Source organism: Oncorhynchus gorbuscha, linkage group LG02 (assembly GCF_021184085.1).
Source record: "Oncorhynchus gorbuscha isolate QuinsamMale2020 ecotype Even-year linkage group LG02, OgorEven_v1.0, whole genome shotgun sequence".
NCBI classification, from domain to species: Eukaryota; Metazoa; Chordata; class Actinopteri; order Salmoniformes; family Salmonidae; genus Oncorhynchus; species Oncorhynchus gorbuscha.
The window spans coordinates 78141894-78166056 of record NC_060174.1 but is presented as its reverse complement, the minus strand read 5'-3'; the positions used below and the strand labels follow the sequence as shown (position 1 = coordinate 78166056).

Here is a 24163-nt window from a genome sequence, read left to right as displayed (position 1 = left end):
TAAATCGTGCCCAGTTACAGGCGATGCTAATAAAATGGATGTATCATACCATCTCTATCTTGTTTAACATGAAAGAGGGAACATTTCTCAACATCACTTTTTAGGTGAGAAATTATTCTTACTTTCTCTCTTCTCCAATGAAAAAAGTGGAGGTAGTAGGAAAAATGGGGCACCTTTACCAATAATTTTCTCCTATACCTCCTCCAGTATTTTACATTAGACAGACAGTGATTTAAATAAGGTATCCAGGACATCTAGGCCCTCACCATTTAATCCGATTCTCATAGCAGCAGCAAAGCTACGCTGAAGTGTGTCATGTTCAATAAATCACAGAGCTTCCTCCATTAAGAGAACACAGGGAGAGAACCAGGAGCCCCCCCCCAACCCCCTCTCTCTCTTCCTCACTCTACCTTTGTTTGTCTAAAGCATCACTCCAATAGATATGGGATGGGGAAGATGTTAGCTGCAGATGTAGTGGACATAACTGTTGTGTTCCTTTACCTGCAGTTCAAGTGCCGATATCTTCACGCTGTACCTACAGGGCTCTCCTGGAGACATAGCTGATGGTAATGCACTGAGGGAGAACTGAAGCTTGTCCCCGACAACCTTGCATTGTGCAGCCTTGGGGAAGACAAGAGAGCATACAGTTACAATAGTACCGTACAATAATCAAGGTTACACAAAAAATACTATTTGAGGTAAAAAGGTGCTTGATGCTAAACATGCCCAACCATAATTGTGGTATTCCTGCAAATTACATACATGGTTCACATTCAGACTTTTTATCTGGTTTTCCTCAATGGGTGTGTGTTCGTTTTTTATTACTAGTTCAGTGTGTGACAACAATCAACCTGAAAGCTCCAATCATGAAGTATGTCATCATACTGCCCATTTCTCCCAGCAGGACCCTCCTCATCATCACTTCCCTCATCTCCTTAGTGTTGATCTGTACTGGGCTGGCTATAAGGAGACAGCTACTAAGCTTCTTACTGCACACTCACTAATGCAGGAACGTCAAGGATAAGCCTTTGTTTACCAAAGTCTCTAAAAACAAAGAAGCAGCATCTGGATCTTGCATATTACAGAAAATCCTAAACAAAAAAATTGAGCAGGTATTTAAAGGTGCAATGTGTAGAAATCACTTCAACATTTCCTGGTTGCTAAAATTCTAATAGCTCTCAGTATTTCAGTTTTTGACAAAACAAACAAGTGCAGAGAATGATTGTACCATCTAAACCGCTGTGAAATATGTTTTCAATAACCAAAAATATTGTATTTTCAGTCGTTTGATACGGGTGAACAAAACCGAAAATGTAAAAGCTGCAAAAACAAAACGTAGAAATAGCACACACAGAACAGATATACTGCATTTTAGACATGCTTTCAATGAAAAGGACAGATCTATAACTCACGTCTAGGTGAATTTGGTCAGGTCGCCAAAAAAGTTACATATTGCAGCTTCAATAACAGACTAGTCCATCTGAAAAACCCTGCTTTGCTTTTTCTTTTCCATACAAAATCTGCTAATGCTATTGGTGAAAATATTATTGATTTACTGAGAATGTATAAAAAGTGAGAATTCTCTTCACCTTTTTAGAAGAGGCGCTGGTTATATGAGGATCCCATAAACTTGGAGCTGGAGAGGAGGTCGTAAAAATGTGCTATTGGCTCTGGCCAGACAATTTAAGGCGAGGAGGAAAATGTCTGGAAGTGCCAGTGAAACTAATGGGCATTGTGTGAATCAGAATATTGGCCACTGCGGACCTGAAATTAAGTTAAAAGGCTGCAGCACCAATAGAGCACTGCCATTTACATTGAATTACAGTGGAAGATTCGATTGACTATAGAGGCCGGTTATGACATTAGGGCACATTGATTAGGAAATGGCAACAGCATAAATGCTTTCTTTACTAACTGTAGTTAGTGTTTAAGAGGCCTCCACTGTCAAACTAAAAACAACTGCAAAACTATTTCAGTGGCTGTAGGCGGAGGACGACGCTGCACTGGGTTCAACAATGACCCAATTGATCCAAATTCCTCTTACCTCAAACTTGATTTTAAATCAGGAAAATAAGCATTTAGAAACAACAATGAACATATCTGAACTATACGGAATCATATACTGAGATTTTCATTCTGTGTGCAATTTGTTGCTAGCCATTCGATGAGAGCCAGTCTGAGACACATGGATTTTATCTTACCTTCTGACCAGCAGATTTTTTAAAGCTGGACACTTGGCCAACCACCAGCTCTGATGACTGAAGGCTCTCCTCTTCAAATGTTAGTTGCACTGGGCTCTGTGTGAGTTAGGAGTACCTGGGTCAGGTGGTGGTCAGCAAAAAGCTATACCCCAACAACTAACATTATCTCAACATTAAAAGAGTCACAGAACAGGTTACAAATGGATCATGTTTACAATTTGGTATGAGATTAAAAGGTTACAAGGAACAGAAGCAAGGTACAGGAATCAAGATTGTTGACACTGGATTCTGTGAAGGTGATTTATTCTACTACGAGGCTCATCTGTGTGCTCAGGTCTTGTTTCATTTAATACAGATCCTGTATTCATGTTGTTTGTTCTGGTATAGAGGATTATTTCTAACGTCTGTCACTGCCTTTCTTATTCATTTATTTAGCTACAGGCAACTTGTGTAAATCCATAGTAATTTGGAAAGTTAAATAAACTAGTGTATGGGTCATGGGACTCACCCCAGACTTCCTCGATTCGTCATTCAACGCTCTGCACCAAGCAACTCTCCATTGACTTTTCCAGCTTTTCAGTGACAGCGCCCATCCCAACAGAGCGTCCGCTTCCTCCGAAACCGCATTGTTTTGCTCAGGCTTCTGTATCCGTAGATCGTCGTAAAAATACTGTATTAGATACAGTATCAATGTAATGCTGGATGCAATGAACAGTGTTACCATGCAAAGCCACTGCAAGTCTCCCAAAACAGAATTTGAAAGGGGACTTTCTGGGTCAGTCATCCTCAGCAACTGACTTAAATAGCTGGCTAGCTATTTATTTAACTAATGACAATTGTCTCTTGAAAGTAAGACCAGCACAAAAACATGGTCTAATGCGCTTTTGAATTAAGTCCCCGTCATTCAAAACAATTAAGTTAGCTAACGTTTGCCATCTAACTGAGTTATGGATCCAGCTATATTAGCAATGAGAGCAAGTCTTGTCAACAAGTTCAACCACTGAACAAGAAACTCTATGCAATGTTAGCCTCTTATCTGGTCAATAATATCGTGGTTACTGATGGAGGCTCAACATCCAACTAAAATATCCCAAGATGAGTAACTATAGACATCAAGGAAGTAGTTAATCCTTGCTAACGTTAGCTATCTTGTTTGAAAACTGCAGTAGAAAGCTAGGTAGCTAACAAGCAAACAATATAAATGGTTTCCTTAAAGTTTATGCAAGTAACTTAGCTACCTACTAAATAACGGAGCATTTTGAGTATGTTAGACCAAGCAAGTTCGAGCAAGCTCCACTCATCTCTAACGTTAGCTGCACACCATTGTATGTCTGTGTTTGCTAGCTAGCCCCCAGCATTGCTAGCCAACAACAGTAAGTCAGCTAACTACACATAACGACACGATTTTCATAAAAATTGGCTAGGTAGCATCAGACCTTTCTCTCATTTAGATTACAAGTCAACGGGAGCTAATTTAGCAAGTTATCTAGCTAGCTAATATCACGTAGTCCAAAATGTAATGTCAATTAATCGTTTCTGGCGTCCATGGCGTAAAGCCAAGTGAAAGTTATTCGTGGCTTCAAACGACGAAACACATTTATTATTTTGTGAAGTCCTTATCTATAATGCCCCATCACACGCTTGAAGACCATCTCCGATACCGTCAATGACCGAAATCGAAAAATTGCAAATGTCATGTGATGTGGCATGAACTGCTATTCCCAGAGTGCATAGCGATATCTTAAAGTGTCAATGTGTGCATTGCTTTCATCAATACTCTTGTGGGTTTTCCCAAACTTTCAATTTTATCTTCAAATACATTTTAATTTCTAAGAAAAATCCGCGTTTTTGTGTAGAAATAACTGCAATTACATAGCTTTTATTGATAGTTTCTGACTTATAGCTACTTGTATCTTATACGTGTTGTTACATTGCTGGTGTATCAGAAAGGATACACGTTTCGGATTGGTCCACAGTTTTCCCAACGTGTTTATAGAAGTAGTTCCTCCCCTTTTTAGTAGGACAACGAAATTGCAGTTTGTGTGTCAGCATGTTGTTATTAACAAATACTTATAAAGAACATAGCTAGCAAAACACATTTTCTACACGTTGCAATATTCAACAAGTCAGTCTAAAAGTAACGTGTTCTCTTGTTAACCATCGAGCTTGCCACAGGAAACTAACGTTTGCTGCGTTAGTAGCTAGTTAGCTACTTAAAATAACTAGCAATAACGTTAGCTAGCTAGCTTGTGTTGATGTTTAGCCCAGTTTTATAGAACGTGAACAACAGTTGAAGGGTGTGCTGGAATAGCGAATTCCCCCATATATTCCATCTGCCTCTGTGGGGAAGCAGATCACCATGAACTGCCGTTCGGAGGCTCTAGAAGTGTCGGTGGAGGGAAGACAGGTGGACGAGGCCATGTTGGCTCTGTTGCACACTATCTTACTGCATCGCAGCACTGGGAAATTTCACTACAAGAAAGAGGGCACCTACTCCATTGGTACTGTTGGCACACAGGACATTGACTGCGACTTTATTGATTTCAGTTTTGTTCGTGTTTCTTCCGATGAGCTTGATAGGGCCATCAGGAAAGCAGTAGGAGAATTCAAGGTAGGCCTATATGATGACGGATTGTTTGTTGAAATGTATAGATATTATCCACTAAAACGTATAGCTAGATATTATGAGTTATGTATAACTATACTTGTAATTTATTGGTTTCCATTGACCTCTGGAATCTATATTGTGCTTTACAGGATGCCATGGGCAATGGGACGGATGGAATGGGACAAATCTCACTGGAGTTCTACCAGAAAAAAAAGTCCCGCTGGCCTTTCTCTGATGAGTCTATTCCCTGGGAGGTCTGGAGCATCAAGGTCAATGTCGTCAACCTGGCCAACGAGCAGGAGAGACAGATCTGCCGGGAGAAAGTGGGTGAGAAGCTGGGTGAGAAGGTGATCAACATCGTGGAGGTGATCAACCGGCACGAGTACCTACCCAAGATGCCCACCCAGTCGGAAGTGGACAATGTGTTCGACACCAGCCTCAAAGATGTCCAGCCTTACCTGTACAAAATCACTTTTCAGATCACTGATACGCTGGGCACCTCAGTGAGCACCACCATGAGAAGGCTAATAAAAGACACCTTAGCACTGTGAAGTCACCTCAAAATGATGTGCATCTTAAAACATGGCTGTGGGTAGCCTGGTTCCAAATCGTTTGGGCTGCCTTGTCAACTCTTATGGTTGTGACCATAGGATGACCATAGAAGTTGGCAAGAAAACCCAAACAGATCTGGGACCAGGCTAAATTGTGGGCTTTATTGACAATGGGATGTATTTGCTTCATTGACATGGGCATTTACAGGCCCTTGGGTCTTAACTATTAGTTAGTACGCTAGAAGTACAACCACCCAATGTCTAATCAGAAAGTAAAATCAGTTAATTTTTTATTGTTTTTTTATTTTACCTTTATTTAACCAGGTGGGCTAGTTGAGAACAAATTCTCATTTACAACTGTGACCTGGCCAAGATAAAGCAAAGCAGTGCGACACAAACAACAAGATTACACATGGAATAAACAAACACAGTCAACACAATAGAAAAAGTCTATACAGTGTGTGCAAATGAGGTAAGCAGTGTGCACATTTGTAAGCAGTCATTTTACAATCCTGGTTATCAATGCCTACTCTTTCTCTAAATGCCTTTGTCAACACTGAAACATGACCCTTCACATCCGATAGTACAGAATATAACATTGTCAAGTACCATTTTTGCATTTAGGTTTTTTGTATGAACAAAGTGCTATAAGTAACATGTCTGTCTGAAACAGGTTTTCATTTAATAACTGCTTCATGGAAGTTTTAATGATCTTTTCAAGTAATTGTAAAGTAATTTTCTGATTTGTTTGACATTTGCTTCTAAGAAAATGTGAAGAAAGATGTTTCACTTTTGAAAATAAAATGTATCACCTGAATTAATTTCACATTCCTAATTGTTATTTTAGCAAACCACCTGCTACTGTGCTTACTGATGTTAAGGACAAGACATCAGTCGTTCGTGGTGGGTTGCCATCCTATTGCCTCTGACCACAGAACCTCGTTAATCATTTTATGTTAATTTCCTGACTACACGTTGAATCGCCACACTTTGACACCCAGCAGGTGATTTTAAACATATACCAACATCTCCTGAAAACCTTCACATGATTCAAGGGTGTTAGTTTCTTATTAACGCAATCCAAACAGTATACACACTCAATACCAAGGCAGCTACCGCAATATCACTCTTTATTACAGAAAGAATTCAAGCACAAAAACTGTAGAAAAAAAACACAAAATGGCTGCCTTTTATGTAAAGCAACAATAATGCAACCCATACAAATATGCATTATTGCAGAAATAGCAGAATAATACTAAAGATATGTATTTTCATAAACTAATTATAGAAACAAAATTAAAGGTTATACAAACACTCCCATTTACACAAAATTATATTCAATTTCTTTGAACTCAATTTCTTTTTTTAAGATCTTCCAGAAAAATTCAGAGCACAAATATAAATAGATTGTTTTAACCTAACCACAGAAGTTAAACATCACAAAGTTATTTCAAATCTGAATATCAATATCTGTGGTTATTGCGGTATCAGTGTACAACTGATAAAAACATTTATCATCAATAATTAAATCCTCTTTTCCAGATGTACTGTAATTAACAAGCCATCACAATCACATCAACCCAAAAACATTGGACTGTTATAAAGGAACTATTTTCCAAATCCCACTTTTTCCCCTAGGGCAAGTCTTGCTTTCACGTTCTTACATTTTTTTAAACCTTTATTGGCTCTTGGTTGTAAAAATCATTCAAAATATCCAAGTAAAAAAAAAAGTTGTTAATCTGCAACGATTTATTGTGCTTAGTTTTAACAGAACATTTGTCATTTGTCTCAGGATGCATATGCTAAGAACATGCTATCAATTCACACGATTACTTATGTAATTATCATACAAACTATTCCAGACTTCATCATACTGGTATTGAGCTGTCACAGAGCAGTGATACAATACCCATGTCTTTGGTCATTCAAATTCATTCTTCTGTATGTATTACTATACAAGTTTCTTTTGTATTTTTGTACCAAATTAATCATTTAAAAAATTATAACAAAATCTATCATACATCACGCCCAGAAAGTAAACAAAACTCCTTTCCCAATAAAGTACATATTTTCCTTGTTTTTTTACACAATAGTCCATTCATGATGATCTGTAATTTATTTTGTGATATTTAAAATTAAAATAAAGATTATTTATTTTCTCAGAATCTACAAAAAGTGTCAGTTAAAATACTGCACGTTTTTCCAGTTCTTATCACCTTGCTAATCTATCTCCTCTTTGGTTTTGTTTACTTGTATAATCTACACAAAATATCACTAAGGCAATGACAAAATCTGAATAAAGAATAATTAATATGAATAGTCAATATGAAAACCATAGTTTTATGGTACAAAACAGATTATAGCTGAAATGTTAATGGGATGCAGAGGATCTAAAATATTCATATAACAATGATTCATCGATGTAATTTGACCAATATGCGCAACGTTAATAGTGAACAGAATTGCAAAGTGCATATCAATAAACATGATGCCTGAGGCCACTAATATCATATTCATATATCATATTCATAATAGTCACGCATCAATCAACACAAATTCACAATTTAAGCAAAAGCACTTAACTGGTCTTTAATTGTATAGTACAGCAATTCCTAAATCAAAAGAGTTTTAATAGGTAAGGATGAGTCAAAGGTGGTTATCTGAAATATATTTATGCAGTACTAACGATGTCAAAAGCCAAGTAACATTTGTAAGGAGCTGATGACGATGCAAATAGCAATTCATTGCACACATTCACTTTCACACCTTTACACCAACACACATGGCCACTGGAAAATATAACATGAAGGAAATCAAACTACCAACAGCAATAGATACATTCAAAATCTTTCTTGTGTAGACAGAGTTGTATTTGATATTTTACGATGCTGTGAGCATAAAGTATCATCTCAGAGGCTCAAAACAGAGCACATGTGTCCGAGTGAGACACATTCAAATGTGGCTATGGCTCTGCTCATGGCTCCAAAGACTAAAGGCAGTTTTGAATGTCCTGTGGCAGAGCTTACACATGTACTGCCTCTTAAACGTGAGGGCAGAGAGAGTGGGAGCATGGTAAAAAAAGGTTTCTGATTCCTGAGGGGTGAGAGAATTATCCACACTATCCGTCTTGGGTAGGGGGCTACTGTATGATCTGTCCATCTCCGGCCTCTTGGTCCTGGGCATTGACGACGAACTTACAGGCTTCTCCTCCTCCTTAGTTACCACAGATTTAGTTACCACAGATTTAGCTACCACAGATTTAGCTACCACTGGCTCTGCCTCCATTGGTTTAGGTGGAGAAACTTGTGGGGCAGGACGTCCAGTTGCTTGTGTGACCGCAAGTGGTGGTGAGGGGGAGGGAGACGAAGGGCGCCTATCATCGACCTCTCTCACTCCAGGTTCATCGGAGGTGGACATGTGGGACTGGAAGTGGCTCCAAAGACGAAAGTTGGTCCTGAAGGCCTTATTGCAGATGTGACAGATGAAGGGTTTGATGTGGCACAGCAGCTCCTGGTGGCGCTCCAGGTCTTTGTGGCCACCGAAGAGCTTGCCACATTTTTCACATGGCCAAACACCTGGCTCCTCGGGCTCAATGGAGGCCCCAGATGTCATGTCCTCCCTCTCGCTCACAGCCTCCTCAATGAGCTCCTCCTTCACTGTCAGCTCACCATGATAGTCGTTCTTATGCTGGCTAACACTCAAGTCCTCTGGCACGAATGAAGAATCCTCTGAGTCGAACATAGGCGGACCTGAAGAGTCACTGTAGATGATGTCCTCTCTGAAGCTCCCCGCTCCCACAGACTCCTGTGTATGGAGCGGCCTTCCGAGGTGGTCAGATACTTCTCCATTGATCTCCTCCTGGTGGCTCAGCTGTTCCTTAACAGTCATAATGTTGTGGTTATGAACCTCCACCTGGTGTCTCCATATGCTAAAGGAGGACTTGAAGGTCCGCATGCACTCCAGGCAGGTCAGTTTCTTGTACTTGCAGTGTGCTTCGTGCTCTTTTTTAACCGCTGGGCTGGAGAATCGGAGGCCACAGTACGGGCACACGGTTGCATGTCGACAGCCCCTCTCATGGTCTCCCTGCTCAAAGTGAGAGGACAGCTTCTCATTGCAGAGCCTGCAGGAGTAAACTTCTGTGTCTGTGTTCTCTCTCTGACCGGGCTGGTCCTGGTCATTTTGGTAGAGACTGCTCTCTCTCTCAGTCTCTTGGTTGGCTCTCTCTGCAGGGTGTGTCTTCAAATGCTGCTTGAACTGAGACAGAAACAAAAATGTTTTCCCACAGTAAGGGCATATCAAATTTGACCTGGACCTCAGGCCACCTTTTTTGGCAAACACCTGAGACTGCGAACCCTGCTTATTCCTCCTCAGCTTCATGAGCAAGGCTTTCTTTATTTCTCTCTCTCGCACAATATCAATCAGCTTCCTCTGAAACTTTTCATCCAGCTGGAACGAGCTGGAGGATGATGCAGGGTTTTGTACCACTCCATGCTGGGTTTGGCAGTGGGTCCAGACTTTGAAGTTGGTGTGGAAGCGTTTGTGGCAGATGTCACAAGCATATGGCTTATCTGGGTTGTGATACATGTTAACATGGCGGTGCAGTCCAGCTTTGGATCTGAACACTTTTAAACAGTTCCAGCATTTAAACATCTTGCTCTGCCTGGGCTCATCAGTCCAGTCTCCATCATTGTCGTCCATGTTGGAGTTGTGAGGTACAGATTCTGACATGTTATTTTCATCTTCACGTGGGAAATCATGTTTGTTCACACCTTTGGACTTTTTGAATGGGTACCTTCTGTTGTCTCTTCTCACCTTTCTCTTTCCAGGGAGATTATAACATGGCTTAGTAGGGCCTTGGTCAAAATTAATTTCAATGTCTTTTAGGTTTACTGGTAGAGAATCCCCTACTGTGATTCTAATGATCTCTGAGGGGTCAGACAGTGGGCTGCTAGGTTCTGTCTTCACATGGAACACCTCTCCCTGAGTTTCTTCTTCATCATCATACCTACTGTGGTGCCTTGACCTGAGAAGAAGTGGCGGAACCACTTTCACACTGTGTTTGTGCTCACTCTGAGTCCCTTCCTCTGTCTTTGCCACCATCTTAACAACAGACTGTTCTCGGCCTTGCAGCTTATTGAGCTCCAGTGTTGGGGAGAAGACTGGGACGGGACTGTCCATGGATAATGACCTGCGCAGCAGGCTTTTTATGAGTGGGCCACTCCTGTCAATGGTCTGGCTAGGCTCCCCTGCCGAGCCCTGAAAATTTGATGTGGGTCTGTAGAGCCTCTGCTCCTCCTCCTCTTCTTTAGTGCTTAGATCAGACTCAGTCTGTAACATGACTGTTGGAGATTCACTGAAGGAGACTGAGGTGGTGAGCTGGGGCCTTACTGATGACCCTGTGCGTGATGATGTCTTCCCCTTTAAGATGGAGGCATATGAACTGATGGACTTGCTATCAGAACCCTCACTAGTTGCTTCAGCTGATTTTCTGGGATTGGATGCAGTGTTCCTGGATGATTCATTTGGATTCCTCTGTCCTGACGGCTCTCCTTGATAATTTGAACTGTAGCGACTGGGGCCGGGAGAATCACCACCTCGGTTCTGGCGCATAATGACACTCCTCGGCTGGCTGTCGTTGTCATCTTCCTCTGAAAAGGACAACCTTTTTCTGGAGACGCAGTAGGACACATGCGGCCTTGTTGACATGATGTTGGTTAGAAAGGGGATTCCTAGACTGTATCCCATCTCCTGGATGGCTGCCAGGCTGCCTCTGTCCACGAAGAGGGAGGATGAGTATATGTAATTCAGCACTACCTCAAAGGCCTCAGGCTCACAGAAGTCCAACTGTATCACTTTGTGGGTGTCAGACAGCCTCCGTGTGAACAGGGATTGGAAATACTCACTGCTGGCAGCTAGCACACTCCTGTGGGCTTGGTACCTCTGATCCCCAACAACCAAGACTGTGTCACAGAGCTGCCCCTTCAGGCGCTGCTCATTAAGCATCCCCAGGACCGAGAGGCCATGGGAGGGATTACTATAGTGCACCAGACTCTCCATTCTGACTGAAAGGCAAGAAAAAAATGAGGATTTTAATTTTAAGACCCTTAGTTTGACTAACATTTTTCATGTGGTTTGCAAATGTTTGCACCTAATGGTGAATCTGTGCCAAATCTTTGGCAGCATTAATATTTATTGCCACAAGTTGTAAAGAGTTCGCCAGAATTTTTTTTCTGGTAGACAATTCTCTCAAGATTCAATTTGAATCTGTGGCATAACTTGTTGCAAAAAGTTCCAAGACCAGTATGTAACCGTTGGTTACATAATCAACGGGATTAGAAACATCTGTTGAAAAATGGAAACCAAGCTATCTTAGCTAGCTACCAAAGTTGTCCTGTGAGTGTCTAACTTATTAATTAAACTTCCTAGTGAATAAACTTCGACATTTTATTTGGTAAAATGACACCTACTTAGCAATGCCATGTTTTATGGGATAGAGTGAAACACTATTGTTGATACGAGTTTCAATCTCGGTGCCACTGACTGGCTAGTGCTGAGCTAGCTAACGTTAGCTATCCTGTTTTTTCACAATTAATGTGATAGGTAGCTAAACTATCTAACTAATGATTTGCCTAAACATTTATATTTTGGGGTGTCTTAATACCAATATGCATGCCAATATGCTAGTGTCACAGTTCAGTAGCATGTTAGTTAGCACAACTGCTAAGGTAGCAACAATATGAGTTGATTTGACAATAATGCAACATTTACTTTTGTAGATGGATACCCTTTCCTGACCAGTAGTGTTGAAGAGGCAGAGAGGAGGATGCATCAACACCCTGGGAATATGTTTGCGGTGCAATCACTCATAACACTTTTTTTCAGTGATAAATTAGTATTGTCTTTAAGATTGATAAGGTAAGCAAATGCATGTATTCCCAAATGTAGCCCATACATTCATTCTTTGTAACAATCAGATCTTTCATTGCTTCAAACTAGCTGAAGCTAACTCATCTTGATCATGCTGTTCCTTCTCCTGTTCTAGAAACAATCAGTTACAAGGCAAAAATACAGATTGAGGCCTTCAATCAAACTGAGGACGGAGAAATATTTGTGCACCCAGACAGGCCAAGACTTATTGCATGCATGACTTTGAGATGTTAGTTACACTTTACAAAATGCTGGGTTGTTTGGATGACTCAATTGCTGGGTTGCAGGCATTGGGTCAATAGTTGGGTTGTTTTCTGTAAAAACAGCAAGGTTGGGTCGTTGGTACTGGGTTATTAAGGTTGGGTTATGGCAGTGCTGATTTTAGCATGTAAATCTTGGTGGGGCAAACTCAACCAATTTTTTTAGATGCATTTCAGCAAATCCCCTGTGCAATGCAACACTAAAAAAATACATTATAGATATTTGACCCAGCCAGTGGGATAAGTCCAGCATAATGTGAGCAAGTGTCAAGACGTGGCAACTAACAAGTCCTCTAGTGCGACTTCGTGAGTGGAAAACGGCTAATGTTATTTAGACAAACTAAGGGTGTTTTGGCAGAGTGAACTGTGAAAACGATAAGTAACAAGCGTTACAAATTATGAATTTGATGGTTAAATTTGAGTGTTGTCGCAGAATATAGCTAAATGTGCGTTCATTGAATCAGATTCATCACAAAACCCTCTGAAAATTCCAACAACCTTAATGATGAATGATTGTTTGATGTTTTCTGATTGTTTCAGTACATGCATTCAACAAGCTTTGGACAAAGGACTTCCACAAAGCCGCCATCTCCAAAGTTCACTCAAAAAGGCAATAGTCCTGAACAGGGTATGATTTAGTTTTGTTTTAATTATTTAGATTTTGTTAATGATTTTTGAAACTTCCATTGGTTAAAATCTGTTGCTCAGTTATCACTTTGGCTCATGTAAATAATTATGTTGTTGCCCCTTTAAACATCCTAAGGTCAACATCCTCACCCATAGTGTTCACATTTCTCTCATGCATGTGTTGTAGCTACATAAAATATTATTTTTAAATAAACAATTTATTTGGGAAATTATCTAATTTGCATATTCACTGAGTTTGCAGCAATCAGAAAGTTCATCACAAGTTTCACAGAATTGATCGCCAGAAGTTAACAAATTGCCGCAAATTTACCATAACAGTCTGCCACAAAACCCATTGCTGCAAATTTGCGACAAATTGGCCAAAGACTTGACACAACTGTTTGCCAGAAGCCTGATTTTTTTTTTCGGTAAGAGGTATTTTGCTATGCAGTCTGTGCCAACAATTTATTAGTGATTTATTAGTGAACATTTGCCTAGTTTGTGAATCCTTCATTTTCAATTTTAGAATACCAAAACACGTATTCTGTAAATCATGAAGAGTACTCAATTAGACTATCCAATCTTTTTTAGATCAGCAACTGGTAGGTTAGTGTATCTTTCTGTGCTATGAGCGCAAATAACACGACGCATGCGCATTTATAGGTTCTATTTAGATTACATCATGTCTTTAATCAGAAGACATGGCGGGGGGCATATTTAGAAGGAACGCAGCCAGCGTTCATTCCATTGCACACAGCTATCAATTCCATATGATTACACAAACATGTTTGGTACATTCCATGCTAGAAAAGTTTAGAACGCTGCGCCCATAGAACGTGTCTGAGGAAAAGCCAGGGGGAGCAAGCATTAGATAATAAGCGAGACGTGGCTAAAATTCCTGATGACACAAATATTCAGCCGAAACTGGTTTAAGAACTCTGCCAAGTATCCTCTCCGTGATGGACTAAATAGGTTAATTACATCTAAAACAATGACGCGGTATATGGTCTGTTTGTTACCGTTGCTGGTGGTGAAATCACGTAATCACTTTGTGTTAATGTTTCCGAAAGAGAAACGTAAAGAAACAGAATAAAACCACAGTGCTCGAGAAACGAGTGTGTGGTCACTGTGTGCGCACACACCCACTACTGTATTTCTCCCTGGTTAGTTAAAGCGCAGACGCAGCATCTACAGGAGCAGACACAGATCAGTTACTCGTGGGGTTTAGAAAAGATGAAGAAACCACCTCAGAGTTACGTCAGGAAAAAAAGCTTTTCTCCAAACAAGAGTCCAATGTGGAGCACTAGCGCAAGATAATCTCAACCAAAGTAGTTTCATGGCTTTCTAAACTTACCCCTATGTATTCGTTCTGTTTCCACGCAGCACACTAAAGACTTTATATCAGAATTATGTTGAGTGTGTGGTAGTCGTGATTCCATCCATCTTGAATTTGACGTCATCCCACTCCAGGGATGAGGTCATCGCATAGAACGCTCGTCACGTGCGCTGTGAGCTGATAGGCTGCTTTATACCATGTAGGCGGGAGTGTTGGATATGACAGGCAGATTTAACCATCTTAAAGTGACAGGCCATATTTTCGTTCTTTGCCATATGAACATGCCCTTGGGAATCAACACCAATTCACATTCAATAAAAAAAAACATTCATATTGCTATCAGGTCAACATCGTTGTCTCAGTTGCAAAATATCAATATTATGTTCTTTAAAACATAGGTGGATACTGTTAAATCACATAATTAAATGCAGAATGTATTTTTCTCTTATTGTTAATGTTATTTTTATGTTGTATCTAAATGAAGACTATCAAAGCACGGGGTAATATCTGCATTTGACATTGGTGGATGAATGCGTTTCTCTGTAACCAGATCCACTGTCCCACTGAAACTAATTAAAGACATGTGATTAAAAATGTAATTATGGCACCTCTGCTCTCTCTCATTACAGATACCCAGAGGACACCTGTTGCTCTGTTTGTCCGACCACATCCTGGAAAGTCTTCATTTAGTACCGTACCTCACAAGCGGATAATCCAAGGAAGGTGTGGCACTGCTATTGCCTCATTTTAACATGTATGTACAATCTGTGTGTATATGCGAAGACTTTAAGGTATGCAAATAAACTGGATAGAACAAGCTGCACCTGAGTGGGGGGACACTATCATTGTGGTTCTGCAGTTAGGGCCAGTCCCATAATATGTGGAACTAAGAGATGTGATGACACCTGTTAATGGTTGTTGTGTCACTCAGGTTGAGCCACCCCTCTTCTTTGAGCACCCTCCCTCACTCACTTCCCTCCAGCACAGCCTGTATGAAAAAAAGAGTTTCTGGGTGAAATTGGATCTGTTATATTCCTGTGAAATTTGAGGTGCATGGTTGTGGGTGGGAATTTCCCAATGCTAGTATGCAGACTCCTGTAGAGATCCACGCATCCCAGAACACTTGCGTGATACAGGAATTTCTGGTATAGTAAAATCTCAATTATGCATTAGTACAGTTCAGGAAATTTCCGGGTGGTGCACATCACGTAAATTCTTAAATGCCACAGGCGCGTGCCTTTCTACCTCATGTGTTGCAAGTGAAGCCCAGTGAAAAGATGCCATATCTCTGTGGCTACTTATTTATCCTGTTTTTAGGTTTGTAACAATTATAAGCATGGTTTCTATAGATAGCATGTTTATCTAAACTGATTAGTTTTTCTGGTTATTTTGATGTATAATTTAAGTGTTTTGATCAAGTGAAAAACAAGTGAGATTTTCTCATTCATGAGTGTAGCCAAGCTAGCTAACTTTGTCCATTAATCAGTGAGAACAAGATCCTGTCTCAGATGATTTTTATTTCTGTTGGAACGTTTGTACATATGAACAACACTAATGATATGCACAGTTGACGTCGGATGTTTACATACACTTAGGATGGAGTCATTAAAACTCGTTTTTCAACCACTCCACACATTTCTTGTTAACAAACTATAGTTTTGGCAAGTTGGTTAGGACATCTACTTTGTGCATGACACAAGTCCTTTTTCCAACAATTGTTTACAGACAGATTATTTCACTTATAATTCACTGTATCACAATTCCAGTGGGTCAGAAGTTTACATATACTTAGTTGGCTGTGCCTTTAAACAGCTTAGAAAGTTCCATAAAATGATGTTATGGCTTTAGAAGCTTCTGATAGGCTAATTGACATCATTTGAGTCAATTGGAGGTGTACCTGTGGATGTATTTCAAGGTCTACCTTCAAACTCAGTGCCTCTGCTTGACATCATGGGAAAATCTAAAGAAAGCCGGCTAAAAAAAATTCGACCTCCACAAGTCTGTTTCATCCGGATCGCCCGAACAGGGAGAGGAACGGTGGAAGTCGTGACACTCTCTCCATCTGCCCATTACTCTCGGGGTGAAAACCCGAGGTAAGGCTGACCGAGACCCCCAAATGTTCCATGAACGCCTTCCACACCCTGGACATGAACTGGGGACCCCGATCAGAAACAATGTCCTCAGGCACCCTGTAGTGCCGGAAGACGTGAGTAAACAGGGTTCTGTAGTCTGTAGGGCCGTAGGGAGACCAGGCAAAGGGAGGAGATGACAGGGCTTAGAAAACCGATCCACAACAACCAGGATCGTGGTGTTTCCCTGTGATGGAGTCAGATCGGTCAGGAAGTCAACAGACAGGTGTGACCAAGGCCGCTGTGGAACGAGAAAGGGTTGTAACTTCCCTCTGGGCAGGTGCCTAGCACTGAGCACACACCGAGCAGGAGGACACATAAACCCTCACGTCCTTGGCCAAAGTGAACCACCAGTACTTCCCACTAAGATATTGCGCCGTCCTACCGATGCCCGGATGACTAGAGGAGGGGAACGTGTGAGCCCACCAGATCAGTCTGTCCCGAACCTCCAACAGAACGTACACCCGTCCAGCTGGACACTGTGGTGGAGTAGGCTCTACACGTGATGCTCGCTCGATGTCTGAGTCCACCTCCCACCTCACCGGTGCCACCAGACAAGAGGCCGGAAGGATGGGAGTAGGATCGATGGACCGCTCCTCCGTATCATACAGTCAGGGCAGTGCGTCTGCCTTAGTGTTCTGGGAACCTGGTCTATAGGAGATAATAAACCTAAATCGTGTGAAAAACATAGCCCACCTTGCCTGACGAGGGTTCAGGCTCCTTGCCGCCCGGATGTACTCCAGATTACGGTAGTCAGTCCAGATGAGAAAAGGGTGTTGAGCCCCCTCAAGCCAATGTCTCCACACCTTCAGAGCTCTGATGACAGCCAACAACTTCCGATCCCCCAAGTCATAGTTTCGTTCCGCCGAGCTGAGCTTCCTCGAAAAGAAAGCAGAGGGGCGGAGCTTCGGTGGCGTACCCAAGCGCTGTGAGAGCATGGCTCCAATCCCAGCCTCGGACGTATCCACCTCCACTATGAATGCCAAAGAGGGATCCGGATGCTCCAGCACGGGAGCCGAGGTAAACAGAGCCTTCAGGCGACCAAAAGCACTGTCTGCCTCAGCCGACCACCCCAGACGCACTGGCCCCCCTTCAGCAGTGATGTAATGGGAGCAGCCACCTGCCCAAAACCCCGGCTAAACCTCCAGTAGTAGTTGGCAAACCCTAAAAACCACTGCACCTCCTTTACCGTGGTTGGAGTCAGCCAATTACGCACGGCTGCAATGCGGTCACACTCCATCACCAACCCTGATGTGGAAATGCGATACCCAAGGAAGGAGATGGCCTGTTTGAAGAACAAGCATTTCTCAGCCTTGACGTACAGGTCATGCTGCAACAGTCGCCCAAGGTCCTTGCATACGCGACACGTGTAGCGGAATAGACCAGAATGTCATTGATATAAACCACCACACCCTGCCCGTGCAGGTCCCTGAGAATCTCGTCTACCAAGGATTGGAAAACTGATGGAGCATTTTCCAACCCGTACCGCATGACGATGTACTCATGGATGTGGTACTAAACTCTGTCTTCCACTCATCTCCCTCCCGGATACGCACCAAGTTATACACGCTCCTGAGAGCCAGTTTTGTGAAAAACCGTGCCCCGTGAAATGACTCAATCGCAGTGGCAATGAGAGGTAGCGGGTAACTGTACCCCCACCGTGATGGAATTTAGACCTCTATAGTTAATGCACGGACACAGACCTTCTTCTTCACAAAAAATAAACTTGTGGAGGCAGGTGATGTGGAGGGCCAAATGTACCCCTGCCCCAGAGATTCAGAGAATATGTCTCCATAGCCACCGTCTCCTCCTGTGACAGGGGATAAACGTGACTCCTGGGAAGTGCAGCGTCTACCAGGAGATTTATCGCACAATCCCCTCGTCGATGAGGTGGTACTTGGGTCGCCTTCATTTTACAGACATATTCAGAGGGAATGCGCAGGGTGGAGATTTGGTCTGGACTTTCCACCTTCGTTGCACCAATGGAAACCCCTAGACACATGCCTGAGCACTCCTCCGACCACCCCTTTAGAGCCCTCTGTTGCCACAAAATCTTGGGGTTGTGACGGGCCAACCAGGGGATCCCCAGCACTACCGGAAATGCAGGAGAATCAATGAGGAAGAAAATAACTCTCTCCTCATGACCCTCCTGCGTAACCATGCCCAGTGGAGCCGTGGCCTCCCTGACTAGCCCTGAGCCTAATGGTCCGCTGTCTAAGGCATGCACTGGGAAGGGTTTATCAGTCTGAACAAGGGGATCCCTAAACTATGCGCAAAACCGCAGTCAATAAAATTTAATGCGGCGCCTGAATCTACTAGCGCCTTATGCTGGGAATGAGGGGAAAATTCAGGAAAATAAATAAACGCATACATGTGACCAACAGGGGGCTCTGGGTGAGCCTGGTGCCGACTCACCTGGGGTGTCCGAGCAGTGCTCATCCTGGCGTCTCGACTCCCCGAAGGACCCCTCCAGCACCGGTCAGCAGTTTGTCCTCTACAACCACAGCTGGTACAGGAAAGGGCTCCTCCTCCAGTCGCCCTCGCTGCAGCACCACCTAGCTCCATGGGCGTTGGTGTGGAGGGGCTTGGGGGATGAAACTGACAGGACCCGATCCGGATGTCCGCGGGTCGCCAGCAAGTTGTCCAATTGAATGGACATGTCTATCAGCTGGTCCAAGGAGAGGGTGGTGTCTCTACAGGCTAGCTCCCTATGGACGTCCTCGCGCAAACTGCACCTATAGTGATCGATCAGGGCCCTGTTGTTCCATCCCGTGCCAGTGGCCAAGGTCCGGAACTTTAGGGCGAAGTCCTGTGCTCAGCTCCTGCCTTAGATGGAAATGCCGTTCACCGCCTCTCGGCCCTCAGGTGTGGGTCGAACATGGCCCAAAAGCGGCGGGTGAACTTTGGGTAGTGTTCCCTTGCCGAGTCTGGATCGTTCCATACCACGTTGGCCCAATCAAGGGCTTTGCCTAAAAGGCAGGAGACGAAGGCATTCACGCTCTCACCTCACGAAGGTGAATGGTTGCCAGGTATAACTCCATCTGGAGTAAGAACCCATGGCACCAGGTCGCTGTCCCATCGTACTCCCTCCGGAGTGTGAGTCGAATACTACTGGGACCAGGCAATGAAGGAGAGGGTTGTGTGGCTGGTGGAGGTGTAGGAAGGCCACTACTCTCCCATCTTTCCATCGTCGCCATCACCTGATCCATAGCGGTTCCCAGCCGGTGTAACACTGCTGTGTGGTGTTGAACTCGCTCCTCCATAGATGTTGGGAGCGTGTCAACTCCTGCTGACTCCATCGATCTGGTGCAGGATTCTGTGACAAAGTTGCGTTAGGAGGTAGGTGAAGGAGTTAGGCGCAGGAGAGCAGAGATGTCTGAGAAGTGTACTTTTAACAGGTAAGTTCATCAAATTCAGGTATGGCACAATCCAAAAGTCAAACGCCCTCGACAACAGAGACACCCGTTACTCACGCAAGAAGGAACAAACAAAGCTCATAATTAACACACTCTTATTAAATGCGTGAAACAAAATAATTGGGCACAACCTCACCGAGCTATATCACAAAATAAAACAATCCTGCACAAACCTAGGCAGGCAACAGGGTAAATATATACACACAGAAATGAAGGCAATTGAAACCAGGTGTGGAAGAACCAAAGACAAAACAAACAGAAAAGGAAACATGGATCGGTGATGGCTAGTAGGCCGGCGACGCCCGAGCGCCTCCTGAACAGGGGGAGGAATTACCTTCCGTGGAAGTCGTGACACATACAAAGAAGTATTTTTGGAGAAGTGGTTTCTGTGTAACACTAGGTTTATTACTCCTGGTCCTTGGAAAACAAAGTGCATATATGGCCCTATTACATGTTTCAAGTTATATATTTGATTCTAGAAAAGTAGAATGAAAACAGACATTGAATTCCACCCACCTGGTCTAGAGTGGCTGCTATAGCCCTCGTAGTTCCGTTAATCACTGATTGCTTTACTTTGTTGGAATAGTAATTGTTTCTGCGGTTGACTGTTTTATTGAAAATAACAGTAACCATGAGCTTAGTTATTGACTGTTTTGACTATTGACTGTTTTACTGAAAATAACAGTAACCATGAGCTTGGTACGCACTTTGGCAAACATTCTGTTTCCTACTTTAGTCCTCATGCCTGTAGCTACAGTGGGTGAACAGGGAGTACAGGAGAGGGCTCAGAACGCACCTTTGTGGGGCCCCAGTGTTGAGGATCAGCGGGGTGGAGATGTTGTTACCTACCCTCACCACCTGGGGGCGGCCCGTCAGGAAGTCCAGTACCCAGTTGCATAGGGCGGGGTCGAGACCCAGGGTCTCGAGCTTGATGACGAGTTTGGAGGGTACTATGGTGTTAAATGCTGAGCTGTAGTCGATGAACAGCATTCTCACATAGGTATTCCTCTTGGGTAAGGGCAGTGTGCAGTGTGCAGTGTGGTTGCGATTGCGTCGTCTGTGGACCTATTGGGGCGGTAAGCAAATTGGAATGGGTCTAGGGTGTCAGGTAGGGTGGAGGTGATATGGTCCTTGACTAGTCTCTCAAAGCACTTCATGATGACGGAAGTGAGTGCTACGGGGCGGTAGTCGTTTAGCTCAGTTACCTTAGCTTTCTTGGGAACAAGGACAATGGTGGCCCTCTTGAAGCATGTGGGAACAGAAGACTGGGATAAGGATTGATTGAATATAGCTAGCTGGTCTGTGCATGCTCTAAGGACGCGGCTGGGGATGCCGTCTGGGCCTGCAGCCTTGCGAGGGTTAACACGTTTAAATGTTTTACTCATGTCGGCTGCAGTGAAGGAGAGTCCGCAGGTTTTGGTAGCGGGCCATGTAAGTGGCACTGTATTGTCCTCAAAGCGAGCAAAGAAGTTATTTAGTCTGTCTGGGAGCAAGACATTCTGGTCCGCGATGGGGCTGGTTTTCGTTTTGTAATCCGTGATTGACTGTAGACCCTGCCACATACCTCTTGTGTCTGAGCCGTTGAATTGCGACTCTACTTTGTCTCTATACTGATGCTTAGCTTGTTTGATTGCCTTGCAGAGGGAATAGCTACACTGTTTCTATTCGGTCATGTTTCCGGTCACCTTGCCCTGGTTAAAAGCAGTGGTTCGCGCTTTCAGTTTCGCCAGAATGCTGCCATCAATCCACGGTTTCTGGTTTGGAAATGTTTTAATTGTTGCTGTGGGTATAACATCGCCGATGCACTTTCTAATGAACTCGCTCACCGAATCAGCATATTCGTCAATGTTGTTGTTGGACGCAATGCAGAACATATCCCAATCCATGTGATCGAAGCAGTCTTGAAGCGTCGAATCAAATTGGTTGGACCAGCGTTGAACAGACCTGAGCGCGGGAGCTTCTTGTTTTAGTCTCTGTCTGTAGGGTGGAAGCAACAAAATTGAGTCGTGGTCAGCTTTTCCGGAAGGGCGGGGGAGGGCCTTATATGCGTCGCAGAAGTTAGAATAACAACGATCCAGGGTTTTACCAGCCCTGGTTGCTCAATCGATATGCTGATACAATTTAGGGAGACTTGTTTTCAGATTAGCCTTGTTAAAATCCCCAGCTACAATGAATGCAGCCTCAGGATATGTGGTTTCCAGTTTACATAGAGTAAACATATACGGCTGTGATTATAATCGAAGAGAATTCCCTTGGTAGATAATGCGGTCGACATTTGATTGTGAGGAATTCTAAATCAGGTGAACAGAAGGACTTGAGTTCCTGTATGTTGTTATGATCACACCACGTCTCATTAATCATAAGGCATACCCCCCCCCCCCGCACCCTTCTTACCAGAAAGATGCTTCTTTCTGTCGGCGCGATGCGTGAAGAAACCAGCTGGCTGCACCGACTCCGATAGAGTCTCTCGAGTGAGCCATGTTTCTGTGAAGCAAAGAACGTTGCAGTCTCTGTCTCTCTGGAATGCTACCCTTGCTCGGATTTCATCAACTTTGTTGTCAAGAGACTGGACATTGGCGAGTAGTATGCTAGGGAGTGGTACGCGATGAGCCCGTCTCCGGAGCCTGACCAGAAGACCACTTCGTTTGCCCCTTTTACAGCGTCGTTGTTTTGGGTCGCCGGCTGGGATCCGATCTATTGTCCTGGGTGGAAGGCAAAACACAGGATCCACTTCGGGAAAGTCATATTCCTGGTCGTAATGATGGTGAGTTGACGTTGCTCTTACAGTCGGGAGGAACTACTGAATATATGTAATGAAACCAAAGATTACCTGGGGTACCAATGTAAGAAATAACACGTAAAAAAAACAAAATACTGCATAGTTTCCTAGGAACGCGAAGCGAGACGGCCATCTCTGTCGGCGCCAGAAGTTAGCAAGTGAAAGGCCATTTACTGACATTCATGGGAGAGACGTGGGCGGATGTGGAAGGAGATGTGTTGCAACTGATGTCAAAGGAGTGCACTGGAATTTCAAGATGTGTCCTGGTATGTGGGTGGACATGTGTGGTAGTTTCTGGGGATTTTACTGTTTCCGGACATATTGTATACACGTCCGTGCATGTCTGCGCACAAAAGTGGTCCGTTATTTGAGATTTACGGGATGTGTGCAGGGCCAAACAATGCTGGAGAAGTGCACACAAACATTTCCAGAAACTATACCCTTACGGACATGTGCACTGGAGCGTACGGCCTGTAAATGTGCCTTTGATGCAGTGATATGCCCCAGTGCCTCAGAGTATCATAATTGATTCAGTCATATTACTGAGGCTAGGTTTAATTGTTTAATATGTTTAATAGTTCATTTTCACATCGCATTAGAATTAGTTGTGATGAGTGAACCTTTAAAATTCCAGAGGTTATAGAGATCTTTTTATGGAAGGATGGCGCATGTATTTTTTGTTACAGTCTGAGGGAAGTGACACAATTTCTAAAGTAACTACTTTTCCTAGAGAGCTTAGTTATCAAATCAAATTAGCATTATAACCAGCAGAAGATATTCATATTTCATGAATAGCTGCTACTCTCTGTTTATCATATATGCATAGTAACTTTAACTAGACATTCATGTACATACTACCTCAATTGGGCCGACCAACCAGTGCTCCCGCATGTTGGCTAACCGGGCTATCTGCATTGTGTCCCACCCACCACCCGCCAACCCCTCTTTTTCGCTACTGCTACTCTCTGTTCTAGAGGTCGACCCATTATGATTTTTCAATACCGATTATTGGAGGACCAAAAAAGCTGATACCGATTAATCGGCCAATTTCATTGATTTATTTGTAATAATGACACTTACAACAATACTGAATAAACACTTATTTTAACTTAATATAATTCATAATGAAAATCAATTTAGCCTCAAATAAATAATGAAACATTTTCAATTTGGTTTAAATAATGCAAAAACAAAGTGCTGGAGAAGAAAGTAAAAGTGCAATATGTGCCATGTAAGAAAGCTAACGTTTCAGTTCCTTGCTCAGAACATGAGAACATATGAAAGCTGATGGTTCCTTTTAACATGAGTCTTCAATATTCCCAGGTAAGA

General features: G+C 43.0%; 3 protein-coding genes and 1 long non-coding RNA gene across 5 annotated transcripts in view; 2 read left to right on the top strand and 2 right to left on the bottom strand.

Moving 5' to 3' along the window:
- The window catches only part of LOC124010452 (C2 domain-containing protein 2-like), a 28298-nt gene extending 24388 nt beyond the window's left edge, over positions 1-3910 (bottom strand). The window contains exons 1-3 of one of the 2 annotated variants that reach the window (XM_046322898.1): positions 2710-3910; positions 2202-2297; positions 502-621 (exon numbers count right to left, since the gene is read on the bottom strand). In XM_046322898.1, coding sequence (XP_046178854.1) covers positions 502-621; positions 2202-2297; positions 2710-2985 — 492 coding nt within the window. In that variant the 5' untranslated portion in view covers positions 2986-3910. The remainder of the gene's footprint in view (positions 1-501; positions 622-2201; positions 2298-2709) is intronic. The other variant, XM_046322906.1, reaches the window with a different exon arrangement.
- Positions 3911-4202: 292 nt separating this feature from the next.
- Positions 4203-6177, top strand: LOC124010468 (autophagy-related protein 101-like). Its single transcript, XM_046322916.1, has 2 exons — positions 4203-4812; positions 4959-6177. Exons 1-2 carry the CDS (start codon positions 4561-4563, stop codon positions 5358-5360), a joined length of 654 nt encoding a protein of 217 aa, XP_046178872.1. The 5' UTR covers positions 4203-4560; the 3' UTR covers positions 5361-6177.
- A 296-nt stretch (positions 6178-6473) lies between these two features.
- On the bottom strand, positions 6474-14666 carry LOC124010449 (zinc finger and BTB domain-containing protein 21-like). The gene is made up of 2 exons (XM_046322885.1): positions 14529-14666; positions 6474-11422 (listed from the first exon to the last, which is right to left on the bottom strand). Exons 1-2 carry the CDS (start codon positions 14632-14634, stop codon positions 8313-8315), a joined length of 3216 nt encoding a protein of 1071 aa, XP_046178841.1. The 5' UTR covers positions 14635-14666; the 3' UTR covers positions 6474-8312.
- LOC124010475 lies at positions 12136-15286 on the top strand. Its single transcript, XR_006834443.1, has 3 exons — positions 12136-12275; positions 13088-13175; positions 15140-15286. It is a non-coding gene; the product is annotated as an uncharacterized LOC124010475 (long non-coding RNA).
- The last annotated feature ends 8877 nt before the right edge of the window (positions 15287-24163 follow it).

What these genes read in the sequence shown, in the direction of transcription:
- LOC124010468 (XM_046322916.1), top strand. Translation starts at nt 4,561, where the DNA reads ATGAACTGCCGTTCGGAGGCTCTAGAAGTGTCGGTGGAGGGAAGACAG. An exon ending in AAGCAGTAGGAGAATTCAAG is followed by an intron (nt 4,813 to 4,958) that starts GTAGGCCTATAT and finishes TGTGCTTTACAG; the next exon opens with GATGCCATGGGCAATGGGAC.
- LOC124010449 (XM_046322885.1), bottom strand. Translation starts at nt 14,634, where the DNA reads ATGACGTCAAATTCAAGATGGATGGAATCACGACTACCACACACTCAA. An exon ending in AACAGAACGAATACATAGGG is followed by an intron (nt 11,423 to 14,528) that starts GTAAGTTTAGAA and finishes CTTGCCTTTCAG; the next exon opens with TCAGAATGGAGAGTCTGGTG.